The 20,185-nt window shown below is 34.3% G+C and overlaps 1 protein-coding gene across 7 annotated transcripts in view; it reads right to left on the minus strand.

The window, feature by feature from the left end:
• Positions 1-857: 857 nt before the first annotated feature.
• Positions 858-20,185, minus strand: part of LOC144843172 (short transient receptor potential channel 4-like) — a 68,249-nt gene continuing 48,921 nt past the window's right edge. For 3 of the 7 annotated variants that reach the window (XM_078699908.1, XM_078699907.1, XM_078699905.1), the window contains exons 2-11: positions 16,607-17,012; positions 12,522-13,028; positions 11,845-12,202; positions 11,455-11,594; positions 9,803-9,912; positions 8,856-9,095; positions 7,863-8,058; positions 7,432-7,620; positions 7,033-7,074; positions 4,819-6,634 (exon numbers count right to left, since the gene is read on the minus strand). In XM_078699908.1, coding sequence (XP_078556034.1) covers positions 5,453-6,634; positions 7,033-7,074; positions 7,432-7,620; positions 7,863-8,058; positions 8,856-9,095; positions 9,803-9,912; positions 11,455-11,594; positions 11,845-12,202; positions 12,522-13,028; positions 16,607-16,975 — 3,333 coding nt within the window. In that variant the 5' untranslated portion in view covers positions 16,976-17,012 and the 3' untranslated portion in view covers positions 4,819-5,452. Of the gene's footprint in view, positions 1,195-4,189; positions 4,431-4,818; positions 6,635-7,032; positions 7,075-7,431; positions 7,621-7,862; positions 8,059-8,855; positions 9,096-9,802; positions 9,913-11,454; positions 11,595-11,844; positions 12,203-12,521; positions 13,029-16,606; positions 17,013-18,740; positions 18,806-20,185 lie in introns of those variants that run through there. The other 4 variants (XM_078699909.1, XM_078699912.1, XM_078699911.1 and 1 more) reach the window with 4 other exon arrangements.

Raw genomic sequence — 20,185 nt, forward strand, 5'->3', positions numbered from 1 at the left:
TCTTAACACGTTTCCTCTTTCAAAATTGTTCAATTCGCAGTAAAAAAAATTTTAAGTTGCTATTTATATTTAAGAATGTTCTCGTGATTAATGTTTATTTTACCTATAAAAAACATTTTGAACAAGATTATTCTCGTATTCGTATTCTTACTACCAGTGTGCAGTATGCTAAAAGCCAGTCTTTGTCGATATCATAAGATCGGCAGCGGTATTACATTTTGGAGATGCTATTAAAACCGACACTCTCTGTACCGGTGGGACAATAGTAATAGGCCAAAGAACTTAGGCCTAAACTAGGCCTAACTAATAAGAGGAAAGACGTTGTAGTGCCTATAAATTAAGATTTTTTAAAGATATAGGCATAGTTGTGTATTCTTTTTATGATTTAGGCCTAGCCTATGTATGGAATGATTGCCAATAAAACCTTTCTGTTTGTTTTTAAACCATCACCTGGTCTGTTCAACACAAACAGTTTTGCATTGTTCGCCTTTTTACAATTAAGTTACCTCGCTATTTATTTATAAACTATATAATATTACATTTTAAATACAATAATGTACCTTCTGGAGGCACTAGTAGGCGCTGTTTAGCGATAACATGTTAGTTATTTTATTTTCTAAAAATTGAATTCTGTCAACGTCATAGAGACCATCCACTAGTTCTTTATGTAAGTTTAATAGAAAAAGAAATAGTATAATGTGTACTAGTCTAGGTTCTACATATTTTGGCACACATGGCGTGTCATACGTATACTTGAACTGAGTTACGAGTTACAAATAAATATCAAAACTCCGGCTGGTGGCGCTCTTAAATGAATACTTTCTGAATACTTCTGAGTACTACTTACTGAATGAATACCTAACAGTAGACTTTGAGAGAGAAAAGCGTATAGCGCCATCATTATTAACAAAGTTGTCTTAAAACGTATCTATTTCAATATTGCCGATTGCACATTGATACAAACTGCTGGTATTATCACACAAATTAACTGTACAATAAAACTAAAGCATTATATTCCTGAGAAGTTAAATTTACATACGTGAAGTGTAAGTATAATTACACCATGTGACTTCAAGAGCGCAGACTATATAAACAGTGCAGACTACACGAAATAATCGCGGCAGAATTGTTACCTGTTTCTGGTACTTAACCGTATAGTGTATCATCTACACACTATCGTATATATCAATGTACCTGGTATGAAAAAAGAATATAAATATGAGATATTGCTTACTGAGTTCATAATTATTTCTAAAATATCTATATTTATGAGTGCACAGGAGGTGTTAATATCCATGTTTTAAATACGAATAAGTATGTCATATAATATACAAATAAATACGAATATGTCATATAATATACAAATAAATACGAATATGTCATATAATATACAATATGAACAAATATTATACAATGTTAAAGTATTAGTATAAAAATAATTACTGTAATATGGTATATAAAATGCTAAAGGACAAATATGGCACTATTACTGAAATTATTCACTGAAACTATGTATTACCATACTCGCTCGAGTAAGTACCGCGCCCCCTACCGAGTCCCACCATGGCTATATTTCCAATGTTCTAAACTTCAATCGAGCGAGAACGGCATTTCGCACACTTTTTGTGACAAAAGTGTTATAATATAATAAAGCTATGGTAATTAACCATGAACCGTAATATTACCGTAATTCATTATGATATAATTACAGTACGTATAAGGTATCTTGATCAGCTAAAATTGATTACGTGTATCTAATTTACGTACAGTATATGTACTATGTACCATCTATGTCAATTGTCTACGTAAAACGTATTGTCATCTACGTAACACGTGTTTGTCTTCTACGAAACACGTATTGTAATCTAAATTTCTCCATGTATCATAGGAATATTGGTTATACAGCATCACATGTGTTTCACGTGTATAGTATACCATAATCTAACCCTTAACCTAATCTTACATGTTACAGGCGTCACATGTGATACAAATGAGATGCTGTATTACCAAATATTCCTGATACCGGACAAATATTGTAGTGTGTGGACATACAGCACTGAGAATCAGGAATCTATGTAACATGTACAGTATTGTCATCTACGTAACACGTATTGTCATCTACGTAACATACGATTGCCATCTACGTAACACGTATTGCCATCTACGTAACACGTATTGCTACCTACGTAACACGTATTGTCATCTACGTAACACGTATTGCCACCTACGTAACACGTATTGCCATCTATGTAACAGGTATTGACACCTACGTAACACGTTATGCAAACCATACATAGTTGGTATACGATGGATTATAACAGAAGCAACAATTATTTAAAAGCAAATTAGTAATTAGTGATTGGTTCAGACTATGGTAATAATGCAACGCAACTAATAAAGATAAACAAACAAAATAAATAATGGTAATAATAATAATAAGTATTAAAGTGGGATACAATGATGTTACGATATTATAATTATTAGATAACAATCATAAAGCTTTGTTTCCACTAGGACGCAACGCAAGGACGTAACGCAACGCAACGCAAAGTGATTTGACCAATCACAAGCGATGGATTATTCGAACAGTCGCATGTGATTGGTCAACTCGCTTGCGTTGCTTAAATAATTATACTGCAAATGAAAATCGAAATTTAGCAATACTATCAGGGCCACTATAGTTTTTTAATGTTACGATTTATTTTGTATTTATTATCCAATCTGCTTTTTTCCTGTATTTCTCTTTGGATTTAAGAATGTACAAGACACTTTTTCGTCAACTTCAATGTAACCACACCTTTTATATTTATGATTTTGATAGTAACTTTATTTAGTAAATTTGGTCAACACTTGAAATGTGTGTCCCGACTGACATACCAGGATATCAGACGGGTAAATATCAAAAATCAAAATGACGTATAAAGTTTTGGAAAACTTCAGTTTCCATCTATAGCAGTAAGAATTAAACTAGCAACTTCCTAGTGAAGATGTACAAGTGATTGATATTATTTCCCATGCAAGCTATGAAGCTAATATTATAATTAAAAGCGGCATATACTACATTCTGAAAGTATAAGAAATATGTAAAATAATTATTTGAAAGTGGGGATGGGGAAGAAATCAGTAAGGACTTAATATTAGACAATGTTTCCAAACTTATGTAAAAAGAAGCGGAAATGACGACAACAGCTGAAATAGTTTGAAGAATTATGGGAAGGTATTTCAAGATTGTATGAAGCGCTCTTGATATCTCATTGAAAGATTAGGAAATTGGAAAAAGATTTTTTCTTTTCTAAATTATTATCGGAATTAAAAAAAGAAATGTTACCAAAACCAATCTTTATATAGGAAACATGCGACGCAGTGGCCCAGATTTTGAAGTTGTTAATAGCCTAATCAGAATTAGGAAGTGTTAGAATGAAGTTAGTATAACCAAAATCTAAGAGTTAAAATAATTGTTAAAAATAATTGATTAAAGAAAATAAAAACGGCGTTTTCCTTCAGATGCTATCCAGATATGTGGTATCTATATAAATGGAAGTTTTGTATACATGTGTGCAAATAATTGTATTACGTCATCTACTGTTTTTTTGTATTCTATTTGTTGAAGATTACTTAGTAATAAAACAGGATTGACTTGCATTACGTTGAATCTTACTAAATTATAAATAAATGTAATTTCACCAATTCATGAGGCCAATGAGCTTTCATTGCGACATAGATAATTAATTTTTAATCGATCTGTGCATAATTTGGACAAAAGAAGACATAAACAAATGTGATTCTCTGTAAAATCAGTGAATATAGTGAGTTCTACGGCTTATGAATACGATGTTCACATGTTAACAGGATTAGATATTAATACGCACACAAATTCGAATAGCACCCGTCGGGAAAATAAAACAAACAATATAAAATCTAAGAATGAATCAGGCAGACAAGAAACATCACATATTCCCGCCTAGTTTTCTGAACGACTGTTTTAATCGTTGCTGCCTTGTGTATATTTGTTATACACATACAACTGTTTCGAATTAAAATAATATATTTAAAGATTTTCTTTACATTTTTTTGGCACCAAAAAGAATTTTTAGTGACCTTTTGTTTTCACTATCGAGGTCAAATGTTCTGTTCACGCTCTCAGAAACATTTGAACATGCGCAGAATAGGACCCACTAGTTGCGTTAGAGTCCCGTGAAAACGAAAGGTTGCTATTACACGACGAGTGAGGTGCACTGTATGTTGATGCACCAGTCAAAAAACTAGACATATTTGAAAATGTGATGGCGTGTGTTAATATGTGTTAATATTGGTATTAGTTAAAGGAAACATTGTCTTTCACCCTCCACCCACTTACGGGTGTCCTCGGTTCGATCACAATCAAGGAACGGAATAACGAGCTTTCGGTCTTGTTCTGGATTTCATCTCAACTGAAAAATGTGACACAACAAAAAAAGAAAACATTTATATCAAGGTTTACAGTAAATTGAATGCATCAATAAAATAATCAGGATAGAGACAATGCATTAAATGGTATAAAGTGCATATTGGTCATGTCTTCAAAGTTTAGAAGATAAAAACAAGAAAGGTAAATAGGATATCATAATGCATAGGCTTTCAAGGAGAGTACAATATTTACAGTAGGAATTGTGCAGAAAAATAAGACAACGTTTGGATGTGCGATTAAAGGGATATACAGGGATGGATCGGTATATTGTTTTTGTGTCTACTATCATTTACGACAGTTGTCATGCTCGAATTTTAAAGACGAAGCAATACAATAACACTGAAGTTATCGTAGGAATGAATACGTCATAATTACCAACCAGTCCTAAGCCAGTATTTATCTTATCTCTTCCCATTTGTTTCGAACCGGATTGTTTAGGAGAAAAAATAGCAATATTGTGTGCCTCTAAAATGTTATATAGAAAAATTTTAATTTTTCCATATTCTCGAATGTTTACACAAAGAATTCCATGATTTTGCTAGCATAGCTTGACTTAAGTTCAGCTTATTTTACCGTACGGGATTATTTATCTCTACGTGCATATTATGAATAAAAACATAATGCATGTCGTTATCATCTGTATGTGGCCTTTGTTGTATAATTGCGATATCATGTCAGGAATAATTCACCTTGCCATTATGTACATTATTATGTGCTTAGTAGATATTTACATAATTACAATTAGTTTACTATTTCAATATTTTTTTTTATAGAATTATAAAGCAAATTATCAATATTTTTTTAATGGCAAGGCTGTTGACAATATTGTTAAGCCTCAACTGAGATAAAAAAAATGTCTAAATCTCAGCTAAAACTTACAAAAGAAATAAGTTTATTTACAATCTATCAACGTTTCTGAGATTTTTCAATACTAAAACTTGCATACATTTTACCATAGAAAATTGAGATTAGTCTATGGTTGTAAAAAAACAGGGGGAGGGTACCTCAAAGGGCGGAATTTTGCATGGTCATACCATTATACACATAACGAGTAACCTGCTCGTCCGCCAATTGCGCTTTATTTGTGTTACCCCATAGAAAAGACGATCGTTTAGGAGGCCATTTAACCTTGGGGCATCCTAGGCCGTCTTTTGGAATATCTAAAAGAGGGTATGCACCCTTACGTTGGTTCATATTTAGATCGTCACCATTCAAATCATTCTCCATAAACTTGTTATCCTGTTCCTCTTCCTCGACGGAATCTTGCGATTGAAAACTATTGTTATGAGACCCAAATCCAGACGTACTCTGGGACTCACCTCCCGCCTCTGGGGACGGATTCGGACTTGGTGGTTCTGGTAGGTTTTCCGTATCAAGGGATATATCAGCTCGGTTGGCGAAAGTCTTTTCTCTCTTCCAAGACGCTGCAGATGTGTCGTCCAATATAGTTAGACCTAACTCTGTTTCCATCTCGTCAGTTTCGCTTAGCCCGATGGGCTCAACCCGTTTGCCTAAAGACGTAGGCTTCGGAGGAGGAGTCGGTGGTTTAACAGGAAGTGACATTCCATTGGATCCGTTCTTCCTTCGTGGTTGTGCTGACGGTATCGTAGGTACAGGCGATTTCGGTGGTTGTGGTATTGATTCTACCGTTTCCTCCTCTTCTATCGGATCTACTGGCATAATTCTTGATTTTAAAGCAGCTTCACTTAATCGTCTCCTCATAGAAGTAGCTTTCTTTAATTCATTCACCGCTCCTATAACGTTCTTAACATTTTTAATCTTTAAAAAGTCAGGTAAAGCATAATCTTCGTCTTGAATCGGATCCACTTTCAATGGTTTGTGTAAACTATCTCGGTGTTGCGGGCTGCGTTTAGCTTTCTTGGGTCGATGTCCAGATCCAAGAAAATAGTCCGGTATAGTGTCCTCTGATGACACCATTGATACCGATGACCACGGACTACCTGGTAGAGTTTTGACGGGTTTGTGTCCAGCGCGAGAAGCGTTCGACATCTTGGTAGTATCTTGTGGAGTGCTAAAGCCTTTGCTTTTGAGAATTTCAAGCATTTCGTAACGGAATGCTGAGATGTCCACTTTAATCTCGTTCAAGTCGTCTTCACTGACACCGGTCTGTTGCTGGCCTCGTTTCCTGAATTTCAAATACCGCTTCACAAGATTGCGTACAACTTTCTATTAAAAAAAATATCACAAAGAGTGTTAAAACAGATATAAATATTACGAATTGCTTTGTTTTAATTTAATAAATTGCACCAACTGATTATTTAGTTTTTTATCAATCAGTGGACGTTCTAAATACATTCAGCCGGAATGACACTTGAGTAAATCTGTAACTTTTCCAAATCATTGCAAACTTTGGGCGATTGGCGAACAATGCTAAGCCTACATACCGCAGTGTAAATTAGACTAATGAACTTTATTTCGGTCAGGCTGCGAGACATAACCTAACATAATGAACTACCCAATATAGCTAAAATGTGTGCCAATTATCCTAAATATGCAGGCTACGTTATTACATTACTGTAACTTTAGCCACCAACGCTAACTCTTACAGAATATAGACATGTTACCTGATAGTTCTCTTCATTCTCTTTTCTTTTCAATGCAATCCTCTGAAACAACAAAATCACATTTTATTTAATCACACTCCTTCATTAGATAAAAACAATCGAATACGTTTTAATTAAACAAATACAAGCTCTATTAAACTAAAAAGCTTAATACTTATTAATAATAATCATTGTTATAGCAGCTTGCCCAGTTCTTATGGCGTTAAACAATGGTAATGCATTCAAGCTTATACAGTCTGCGTTATAAGGGTGAGGAAATTATGGCCATAATATTTTATTCGATAGACAGTACGACGCCATCATTTTAAGCACTTGCCTGGCGATGTAACGTGTAATAGATAGCTTATAAATTGGTCATTTCAAATGGATCATTAAAAAAAGCAACTTGAATAATCTTACTCTCAAATCTTTCTCAGTGTTACGTTTAACAGTAAGTGTACATGCTTGTCGCTTAAACCATCGCAGTATATAGTAAAAAGTTTTTGGCGTTGGAATAATGTTGAACGGTGGGGGCAGGCTTCCACTCTCGTCGAAATAACTGATCCATGTTCTTGACCTTGCAAATTTCCAGTTTTGGTCAGCTTTCTCCTATTAAAAAAAATCAGAAAAATGATACAGTATACAAAAACAGTTGTTATTGGGACGCAACGTAATCACAACGCAACGACGTGTGCGCAACGTGAGCAATTTGACCAATCACAAGCGATGATTACCCAAACCATCGCTTGTCATTGGTCAACTCGCTTGAATTTCGGCTCATTGCGTTCTAGTGGGAACCAAGCTTAAACTGTATTTATTTTAGTTTAATTTGGGTTATTAACAAAACTTACCACGATATGCTGGAATGACGTGTTCATCATTGCGATGAGAAGGTTAACCAACACGATGATTGTTGTAATGCAGTATACCCCCAACATCAACGCTCCCACAAACTCTGTGACGTAATGATTTGGTTTTACCCGCAGTACTTCTAAACTTACAAGACCAAACACAGCCCATACTAGGGCTTGTAGAGATTCAAAGAGTCTGAGGAAAAATAATAATTATTAGGCCTACGTAACTTGTTATAGTAAGCTAAAGTACAACTCTACATTTTGTAATTAGAAGTAGGCCTTTTAACTGTACTTTACAGAACATCATGTATTTGTAATATAATCCTCATGATTAAACTTAAACAAACCATTTGAGGACAAGGAAGACCAATTACTTATAAGAAAAGAAAACATTCTTATGTAAATGTAATATGTTTTGTAAGACGATTATTGTTTATTTATGGTAATAACACAGCTTTTCGAATGTGGTCGAGATTTCCAACAGATGCAATTACCAACGGAGTCTGCTAAAAGAGATTTTATTAATCGTCTCCTAAAAGAGACGACAAATGATGTATCTCCGATACACAATTAAGAAAGGAGAAATACAACTGCTGACACTATGCTGAAAAAGTACAAGGAAGAAGAAGTTTTCGTCAAATGTTTTACAAAAATCTCAGTAATCAATAACACTCTGCTCACCAACGACAACGGCAAACAAACAGGAAACTCTGGAGTACAAATGGCCATCAACGTCTGCAACCAGACAAGATACCAGGAAAAAAAGAAGAAACAACTCGAGGAAAAGATCACCAATATTAGAGATAATAAATAAGATTTATCGCAAATAGTGTGAGCGATGCATGATGGGAAGGAATTGGGAGCAATAGCGCCACCATCAGTATATAAAGTTGTTATTATACGGTGGCTTTAAAACTTTATATACTGGTGGTGGCGCTATTGTTCCAAAACCCTTCCCATCATGCATTGTGAATTAACGTTCATACTTACTTTGTAAATGCATTATTCTGATTTTCACACATAATTCCAAAGCAAACATTACCGTCTCCGTCCATCTCACCGTCGGTTTTATAGTACAAGTAAAGCTGATTTAACCCGGCAGAAAACGAAAACAGTGCTACCACTATCAAACACATAAACTTAATGATATCCTCTACCATTCTTCCAAGTGATATTTGCAATGGTCCCAAGTGTGAATTAGCGGTGAAAAAGTACACCAACCGAAGCATACTGTAAACAACAATAATAAGAATATAGCTGTAATAAATTGTTATATAACTCAGTTTCAACATTTTTCAAAGTATATTCATTACATTTATGCCATTTGATTCATTAGTTTACTATTCGTTATATTGCATTGTTATTTAATAGTTCAATTAGGCCTACACAATAGCTTTTTGCAAATGCCAACGCCAGGATGGGCACATCACATTTTTTTGTTAAATAAAGTTTGATAGTGTAGACAGAGCTTTAGAACAGTTAGTTCAGACATAGACTAAAGTACATGGTTCAGGATAATTATACAAAAATGAATGTTTCGTTTATACATTGAATGGGAAGAATATTCGTTGAAAGCCTGACTGTCAGTCAATCTTTCAACTCATGAAAATATCCATCCTATTCAACTCTTAAACATTCATTATTTGTATACTATTGCTTGGTCATAGAGTGCCATGAAATGGTAAGACTATTTTGGCAGTCTAGTTTTTAATACTAATCAGTCTGAATCGTTGTATCATTTTTGTTTTAATTAAAGAAAGTAAACATAGAAACACGTGTTTTTACTGAGTAACCTGCACTTCAACACACTTGTTTCCACGTGTTTATGTAATATTTCATATTTAAATAGTTGCTTTTTAAGGTGTTGGCAATTCGATGAAGAGCACTTAACAGACAGATGTAGGCTACGTATGGTACTATTAACCACACATAATTACCTTAATATATTCGCTACTGCAAACATGGATTCAGATATCAACGTTGGATCCCATGCACTCCACTTTTCTCTTAAACAGTCGGTTGGATATTCTTTCGCCTTAAATTGCGTCTGAAGTAAAAATATAACAATAATAATAAAAAAACTACGGAAAGATAAAACTATTGACATTTTCTATAACAATATTTCCATGTTCAAAATTAAGGTAGTTTGTGCTATTTATTTATTTTTTTGTTCTTGTTTTGATTTTCTGATCGTTAACTTTGTACATTTTGATGAGTAAGTTGTTATATATATTTTAATCTTATGTATTTATATTTGAGTCTTTAAGGCATCCAGTAATTGGATATATCGCTGTTGGATTTATGTGAAATAAAATAAGATAAATCCATAAGAAAATAGTTAAAACTAACAAACTACAATCTCTATTAAGGTATTCACTTTTTATATTTTAGTTATTATTATTGTAATATAAACAGTGTACAGTATGAACTAGAATATTCGGATTTTTGCAGTGTAACATGTACCGGTAAAAAACATGAGACACAGTATCAGGGAACTTACCTAGATACTGACATACATTATGATACAGGAGAATCAGGTGCAATGTTACGTAATATGAGATGTTTATATAATTAAATTTATTTTACTTTATATTATATCATAATAAATGCCAAGCATTAAAGATCAAAATTGTACAATATACAGTTAATTCATGATATTAAAACCTATTCAGACATACTAATTTCTTAACAACAATTTTTATTAGATTCTCTTATGTAATGGCACCATAAAATAAATTAAACATTATTAACAGTTCTATTTATAACATAGGTTGATTTACCAAAGTAAATGATTGTAACGTTATAGTGACTTTCGTTTTATTTAGCTTGGGGAGTTTAGTGGTTTACGGCAATTACTTTAACATTATTGCGTTTATGATATGATCATTTTATATACGCTTCGGGAATTTTAATGTTGCTAATATATAAACAATGCATAAACCTAAGAATATTAAGCCAATTATAACAAATATAGATTGACAGATCGCGTCATTATTAGTATTAAGCTCTATATACACTATCAAACTAGTTTGACAAAAAAGTGTGATGTGCCCAAATATGGTAGTGATATGCCCAAATATGGTAGTGATATAAACATCATCATGTCCATATTATTATGGGCACATCACATTTTTTTGTCACATAAAGTTTGATGGTGTAGACAGAGCTTTACATAACATAAAAACGGTCAAACGTTTCTGTGTTCAAATATTCCAAGTTTGAAAAGCGATATTTCCTAAAAGACTTTTTCTATTAAAAGTAATGAAAATGCATGTGAACATACTAGTCGAGGTTCTAGACCGTATTTAGAATTATTATAAGCAAAAATATAATATTTTGGCACATATGGCGTTTCATACGTATATCACTTCAAAGTGTATACAGTATTCCAGAATCACCGACGGGTGGATAACATAAAAAAAGACAATAAGTACAGTGACTAAAGATTATGTAGAGGTTTGGTTACAGTTATATTTAGAAAATATGAGCAATACAGAAATCTCTCGGAATTTTCCAGAGGAAAAAAAATACTTTGGGGGGGGGGGGGGGCGGTTAACCATCTTAATTATGATTTAATTATAATACCAACCAGACAATAGGCGGTGACTCGTAATCCTATGACACTCATGTACAATGAATTGGTCATAAAGTCCAGTATGTTCCACCAATCACTCATATATTCCATAAAACCATTGTCCCATAATTCCTTAACTTCCGCCCAAATGTAACCTAAAATAAATAGAAAACACGATTAATATTTGAAATACGGAACAGTATATATTGTGACAGCTTTCTAATTTAAAGATGTATTGTCCCCCAAAAACATAAAAAATTAGGATTAATTAAATCAGACTTTGAATATGTTATTTTGTAGTTTTAACAAAGTTAATCACTTCCATAGAAAAAAAAACCAAAAAAAAATTAATAAAATGACAAAATAAATGATTAAATTCAACCAAAAATTAAATTATTAACTTACCAAAAATCCACACTAGAATTAAAACCTCCACGTCGGTTGGAGGAGGCCCTCTGGTGTCAGTGCGTATATGTAACGTGCTGCTCGAGCCATTACCGACGTCTAGTGACGCAAGAATGAGTAAAACAAGGAAGAGAAGGTACGCGGAACTGTGGCAGAGGAACTTCAAGAATGGAAGACGAAGCAACTTTCCTATCTTGTAACACGGTAAAAACATATACATAATACATAACATTGGATAGGATAGTCCGATGAAGCAACTAATCATTATTTTTAGTGCCCAATGTTGACGTCTCCACCCAGGCAACCCTCGGTACCACACCTCGGCAAGCAGTTGTTGGCAACTTGGATGAGCCGTAAACTGAAATATTACAAAAAAAGTTGTAACCGTAACAATGATAATTAATATCGTATCGTAACAAATAAAAGATCAGTTGTAAGAGTCTTTAGCCAACATAGTAGGACCAAGTATAATCAGGGAAGAGTGAAATTATTGTAATTTCTTCACTCTTAATTTCCTGGTATAATCATAAATTTTTTCTGCACTTTCATTGTCATGACGTGTAGGCGGAGCCCACACGTTTATGCACAGCTTAAGTGTACCACTTGCGAATTATAGGCCTATAAAACATTTTCCAAAAGAGATATATCATAAATATACATAAACAATAATTACTTACCGCTTTTTGTTTGTATTTAATTGCGAGTTTTAACCGACTTAACGGTTCTACTCCTACCGGTGAGTCGGCATCTCGATTTAGAATGATAGCCAGTTCCTGAGACCCCCTAGTTTGGTCTAATAATAACGTGGCAAATTCTTTACATTGTTCCACAAGTACCTCATAATCCTCTTTGAATTCATTTTCCAGTTTACTAAGGCGTCTCAATTCGCCGCTTAATTCAAACGCGGTTAGTATAGGATCCTCACTAGAGAGTGCTATAAGCGATGGACTAGCCAAAGCTCTGTAGATATTTAAACGAGACCGGGAATGGCGCAAACCGTCGTGTTTAATGCTTGATATACAGTCATCACAACCACATTTTACATCGTGTGGCTTAGGAATTGTGGCTCCTCTTTCAAGAAGTAATTTTAAGATTTCATAGTTATTTCGATGGGCAGCTAACATAACGGGACTGATATCAGCTGTAAAATCCGATTCCAATCCTTCGGTTTGGAGCATACGAACCTGGAAAAGATAAAACGAAACCAAGTAATTTAAAATAAAAATAGAACAAAAACAGTACACCAAAATGTCAAAGGAACATGTACTGCTGTTACCGCGGGGTAGTGTAGGTTCTCGACATCGATTCGACCCTTAACGTTGGTAAAAAGATAAACATTTTGACACTCTTGGCGTGTCATGCTTAAGTTGAAATTACCAAAGAACAACCCTCCAATGGTACAGTGTGGTTTTTATTTTAAATCAATAAGAGAAGAAAATCGGTTGTGACAAATTTGAGTTGGTTTAACAAAATTTAAACAACCCCCACATCAGCATGTGTTGTGTTAATCTAAAAGGTAAGCATTATCTACGTGTAGGTCTTACAAGGAAGGCACGCTTTCCCACAGAAAAGATAAGCATTATCTACGTATAGGTCTTACAAGGGAGGCACCCTTTCCCACAGAAAAGGTAGGACTATCCATGTGTAGGTCTTACAAGGAAGGCACGCTTTCCCACAGAAAAGATAAGCATTATCTACGTATAGGTCTTACAAGGGAGGCACCCTTTCCCATAGAAAAGATAAGCATTATCTACGTATATGTGGAGGCATCCTTTCCCACAGAAAAGGTAAGGGGGCTATCCACGTGTAGGCCTGACAAGGGAGGCACCCTTTCCCATAGAAAAGATAAGCATTATCTACGTGTAGGTCTGACAAGGGAGGCACCCTTTCCCACAGAAAAGATAAGCATTATCTACGTATATGTCTTACAAGGGAGGCATCCTTTCCCACAGAAAAGGTAAGGGGGCTATCCACGTGTAGGCCTGACAAGGGAGGCACCCTTTCCCACAGAAAAGATAAGCATTATCTACGTGTAGGTCTGACAAGGGAGGCACCCTTTCCCACAGAAAAGATAAGCATTATCTACGTATATGTCTTACAAGGGAGGCACCCTTTCCCACAGAAAAGGTAAGGGGGCTATCCACGTGTAGGCCTGACAAGGGAGGCACCCTTTCCCACAGAAAAGGTAAGCATTATCTACGTATATGTCTTACAAGGGAGGCACCCTTTCCCACAGAAAAGATAAGCATTATCTACGTATATGTCTTACAAGGGAGGCACCCTTTCCCACAGAAAAGGTAAGCATTATCTACGTGTAGGCCTGACAAGGGAGGCACCCTTTCCCACAGAAAAGATAAGCATTATGTACGTATAGGTCTTACAAGGAAGGCACCCTTTCCCATAGAAAAGATAAGCATTATCTACGTGTAGGCCTGACAAGGGAGGCACCCTTTCCCACAGAAAAGATAAGCATTATCTACGTGTAGGTCTGACAAGGGAGGCACCCTTTCCCACAGAAAAGATAAGCATTATCTACGTATAGGTCTTACAAGGAAGGCACCCTTTCCCATAGAAAAGGTAAGGGCTATCCACGTGTAGGCCTGACAAGGGAGGCACCCTTTCCCATAGAAAAGGTAAGGGCTATCCACGTGTAGGCCTGACAAGGGAGGCACCCTTTCCCATAGAAAATGTAAGGGCTATCCACGTGTAGGCCTGACAAGGGAGGCACCCTTTGCCATAGAAAAGGTAAGGACTATCCACGTGTAGTAGGCCTGACAAGGGACGAGGAACTCTTGCCCAAAGAAACCAAATATATTACTATTATTATTGTTAAATGTATTATATTATCATACTGAGTCGTGCTTTTATTTATGGCTTTAGAAACAATTTCTGACCTACGCATTGTGGATTTATTTGAGTCAGAGTCAAAGTGACGCTACTAATTAAACTTTTATATTTTATTAATATGATAACAAAAATCCAATAATAAGAACGAGTTACTTATTAGTATACTAAACGACAACATTTAAGTCGAGTTATCATAAACTAAGATCACCGTGATTTGAACTCCACTGGCGGTACAATTGTAAGTAATTATTCCAAGTTCTTTAAATCACGGATGACATTAACACCAGTGTTCTGATTAGTAGAGTTCTTGTGGGATATACGATTCATTTCTTCATTTAAGATAGAATTACATGTATATTACTTTTCAATATGCGACAGTAATTAAATTCACCCAAATGACCTTTAGTTTATGAACTTTGACATATTGATCTAACATTTTCAACTCAAGAAAACTAATGTTTATACATTTTCCAACGAACAGCTAAATTATGCCAGTTTCAATTTATTCCTGTACTTTATTATGGTAATAATTTCAAAAACAATATATAATATAAAATAAATACACAACACGAATACCACTGCAAAAATGATTAGAAATTAGAGTGAAGATTGTGTAAAACTCAGTCCATAACGACCTACAAAACACAAAAACATAATGTACTATTATAACATAACAATATTAATTAATAGGCCTACATAACCTTTGACATGTGTCTGTCTGCCACATATGAACCGGGTATGGTACTAAGTGTAGCTAGTCTTATTTTTGCTTCACTAGTTTCATTTAAGATACCTCCCCGCACATCTTCCTGTAGTGTTTTGTGCAGACTACCACCTTCTTCCATTAAACAACCAGTAGTCAACAGGTCGTGTTTATTCATTTTACTCCTTCATTATTTGAATAACAATCCGTGTACTATATAAATAGGCCTAGGTGGTATGTATAAATGTCCTACTGAAAATACGGTTGCTTCTTTCTACAAACCTTGATACTGGCCACATAATGAATGTCGAAACAAAATTATAGCAAAAAATCAACATGCTGTTTTGATAAACCGACTAAATTTTATTTTGCCAGCAAAAATATAAACAGATTCAGAACAAACATGGCGTCATGGATATTGTTTATACAATATAGAATAATTAAGAATGCATTTACTCTCTGCGATATGAGAAAACACTGACTTTTAACGTAATAAATCTCGATAAACAATCGACTAAAATCTGTATTAGTAATTCCAGAGTTTATTGAAATCGATACATCGTATACCAGCCAATAATATTGGTCATTTGCTGATGTATCGATCACAAATATACTACTTAACATAATGTTTCTTTTTAGTAATATAATTATTATTAGTATTATTGGATCAATTATATGTTGAAAGTCCTGTTTTACAAAAAAAAATCAACAATAAATAGCAATACATACTGCAATATATAATAAATAATCATTTATCACAAAGATATAAGGTTTGGAGATTCGAACTCCATGAAAAGCAGAAAATACAAAATGAATAATAAGTTTATAAAAACCAGTTACAAATACAAGAGCATTGTACAGAAAGAATTAATTGTATATAAGTGAACATTGCTTTATTTTCTATTTTCAGTTTCTACCCACTCAATTTTCGGAATTAATATTATTCAAGATAGTTCAGGGAAATGGACTCATAAGAGTGCGTGCAGACAATGTACGGGGCCCACTGAAGGGCAGATTTCGATATAAATGTTGGGGAACTAAAAGGTCTCTTTTGACTGTCAGAAGAACATAAACAAACAATATTTTGGTAGAGTAAAACGTTCATTCTACGCATGCTCATGTGTTTCCGAGCATGCGCAAAACTATTTTATTTACTCAAGCGCGTATGAGCCGCGTGACGCGTCGTAAAAAAGAAATATCGTTGGAACTTACCCGTATGTCTTTTTTAGATGGTGGTTTTTGTTTTAAAATAAGTTCAACTGCCTCTACCACCTCCTCATCAATAGCGTGAAGTAACGCGTCTCCAACATGGATATTGTGACGTAATAATAATTCCGTGACTTCAATATTTTCATTTTGTATTGAAATCATAAGCGCAGTACGTCCTAATGGATCCACGCAGTTAATATTGATATTAAAGTAAATCTCAGCCTCCTCAAGGAATTGTCGGACACTACCAAAGTCGCCACGTTCGACAGCTACCAGGTACTGTTTCTCGGCAGGTGACAGCGGAGTTTCCTTACGCACTATGTGCAAAGGAATCCGGTCACTGCTCGAATCCACTCGGTAATACGCAGGCATCGCGGCTGCTTCTGAATCAGAGTCTGTCCATAACGACCTACAAAACACAAAAACATAATTTACTATTATAACATAACAATATTAATTAATAGGCCTACATAACCTTTGGCATGTGTACTGTCTGCCACATATGAACCGGGTATGGTACAAAGTGTAGCTAGTCTTATTTTTGCTTCACTAGTTTCATTTAAGATACCTCCCCGCACATCTTACTGTTCTTTGCAGATTACCACCATCTTCCCTTAAACAATCAGTAGTCAACAGGTCGTGTTTATCCATATTACTCCTTCATTAATTCCATAACAATCCGTGCAGTTATAGGCCTAGGTGGTATATATATATATATATGTCCTACTGAAAATACGGTTACTTCTTTCTACAAACCTTGATACTGGCCACATAATGAAAGATGTCGAAACAAAATTATAGGCCTAAAAAACATCAACACGCTGTTTTAATAAACCCGACTAAATTCTATTCTGCCAGCAAAAATATAAACAGATTCAGAACAAACATGGCGTCATGGATATTGTTTATACAATATAGAATAATTAAGAATGCATTTACTCTCTACGATATGAGAAAACACGGACTTGTAACGTAATAAAACCTGATAACAATCGACTAAAATCTGTATTAGTAATTCCAGAGTTGATTGAAATCGATACATCGTATACCAGCCAATAATATTGGTCATTTTGCTGATGTATCGATCACAAATATATACTACTTAACATAATGTTTCTTTTTAGTAATATAATTATTATTAGTATTATTGAACCAATTATATGTTGAAAGTCCTGTTATACAAAAAAATACCAACAATAAATAGCAATACATACTGTATGCAATAATATAATAATTAATCAATTATCACAAAGATATAAGGTTTGAAGATTCGCTGCAATTGTAAGACTAATATTATTGCGTAATAAGCTCAAACAGCGTTAGCCTAAACTTCCATGATACAGGCACCATATGATACACAATGCTGTATCAAGCTGGAAGTTCCATAAATCCAACGTTTTATAAGAACGGCAGTAAAATATATATCTCTACCTGTTGACCTAAACTCGGGGGTGATTATGTCGGGGGAGTGGGTCCCTCCTTCTTCAGAATCTTCACATTAATTTTACTAATATCCCGAAACAAAATAGATTACCCATTACAACTATAGAATTGGTATAGCCATATACCGCAAGTATACATTGAAATGGTGGATATAGACTTAAGCTCTGTCTACACTATCATACTTTATGTGACAACAGATGTGATGTGACCATAATTATTTACACGATGATGTCACATCACTAACATATTTGGGCACATCAATGCCATTTTTGGGCACATTTTTTTGCCAAACTAGTTTGATAGTGTAGACAGAGCTTTAGACAACATCAACACTATCTCGATATTATAGTGATGTTATAATATTACTGTCAGCGATACCACACTAAACCGACCTCCATTTTGAATGTCCCTATCGTGCTGTTATAAAGAGGACATTAAATTATTTGTAAGAGAATGTAATGTTTTGATAAAATGAATTCAGTTGAACTTGACATTTTAAAGTGATGAATTAAATTGAGCATGTGTTTTTATTTTAAAAGCTGACCTTTTTTTCTTTGAAATACTGTATTTTAAATATATATTTTATGCAATGTTTTAGTGATAATGCGAAGAACTGTAAATAATTAAAGGAAAAAACAAACCAGATCCATGCGGGGATCGCTTGGTTCCTACGAATTAATAATGAATCGCTTACCTGTGATTCATTTTCTCACAAACTTGAAAACAGAGCTTTATAGTACAATATAACCAATAGCGATTGTTGCTCTATGATATAATTAAGTTTGATCCGTCAAACTCTCATTTCGTTCAAACATAATTAACTTGGCAATATGACTGTATATATTATATTATATTGTACAAGAAAATTATGTCACGCTACCTGGAAATTCTTTCGGTTCTGTGCACACTGTCAATAGTATTATAATACCACTACTACAACGATCAAAAGTCAATGTTTACAATAAATTATTATCATAAAAGGTTATAAATAACTCTAAAAAGCACAAAATAATCATCATTGATCACAATCATCAATTTAACAATGGCAGCCATCTTGTGCCATCACCTCTACCATTGTGGTTACAACAGATAACCATCATTATCAAAATTATCTATTATCATAACTTCTATCCTAGCCACAATTCATCGTAGCCACCATCGTTATCATTATATCATTAATGACTTCCTCATCCTAATCATTATACTTTGTCACTGACGCGACAGTGGTATTCAGATTACAGATATGGCACGCTCTCTGTGTCAAATTTGATGTAATAAAACAGTGGTATTCAGATTACAGGTATGGCACGCTCTCTGTGTCAAATTTGATGTAATAAAACTGTGATATTCAAATTACAGGTATGGCACGCTCTCTGTGTCAAATTTGTTGTAATAAAACCATTTAATTTCAACTAGCAGAAAGTTCGGACAATTCTAGTCTGTATGATGAATATCGATTTTGACATGAATGTCAGCGGTATGTAGGTTACGTCTATATAAACACTGTCGAGTGTATTTACCCATAAGTCATCATTCTGTCCGTATACAGTTCATATCATTCACGAGTGTTTTGTGATAGAAACCATTTTAATATAATAATCTCACAAAACAACCCTTAAAATGTGTCGGTGACGACGAAGAGATATACATTTGACGCGCGCGTACACAATTCTAGCCATCAATGCAAGATATGACGTAATATTAACCGAAATCATTATAGCACTAAAGCTCTGTCTACACTATCAAACTTATATATGACAAAAAAATGTGATGTGCCCTCAATGGACATGATGATGTCATATCACTACTATATTTGGGCGTATCACTACCATATTTGGGCACATCACACTTTTTGTCAAACTAATTTGATAGTGTAGACAGAGCTTTGACATTTAAACCAATCTAATGTTTACTGACAAGGACACGTGCAGTGCATATTTCAAACTATTACAAGACACGTCTTATTTTATTTTACAAAATTCCAGAAATTTTGATTAAAACATTATTATACATTCTACTATTTCAAATTAAAGAAACACAATTCCAAAAATGTTTAAACATTGCCACGTACTATGATACTTTGTATTAAAGTGACAACAGTCTAGAACATGTGTTTTAAAACATTACTTTTCAAATATC

Source organism: Antedon bifida, chromosome 5, assembly GCF_963402885.1.
Source record: "Antedon bifida chromosome 5, ecAntBifi1.1, whole genome shotgun sequence".
NCBI classification, from domain to species: Eukaryota; Metazoa; Echinodermata; class Crinoidea; order Comatulida; family Antedonidae; genus Antedon; species Antedon bifida.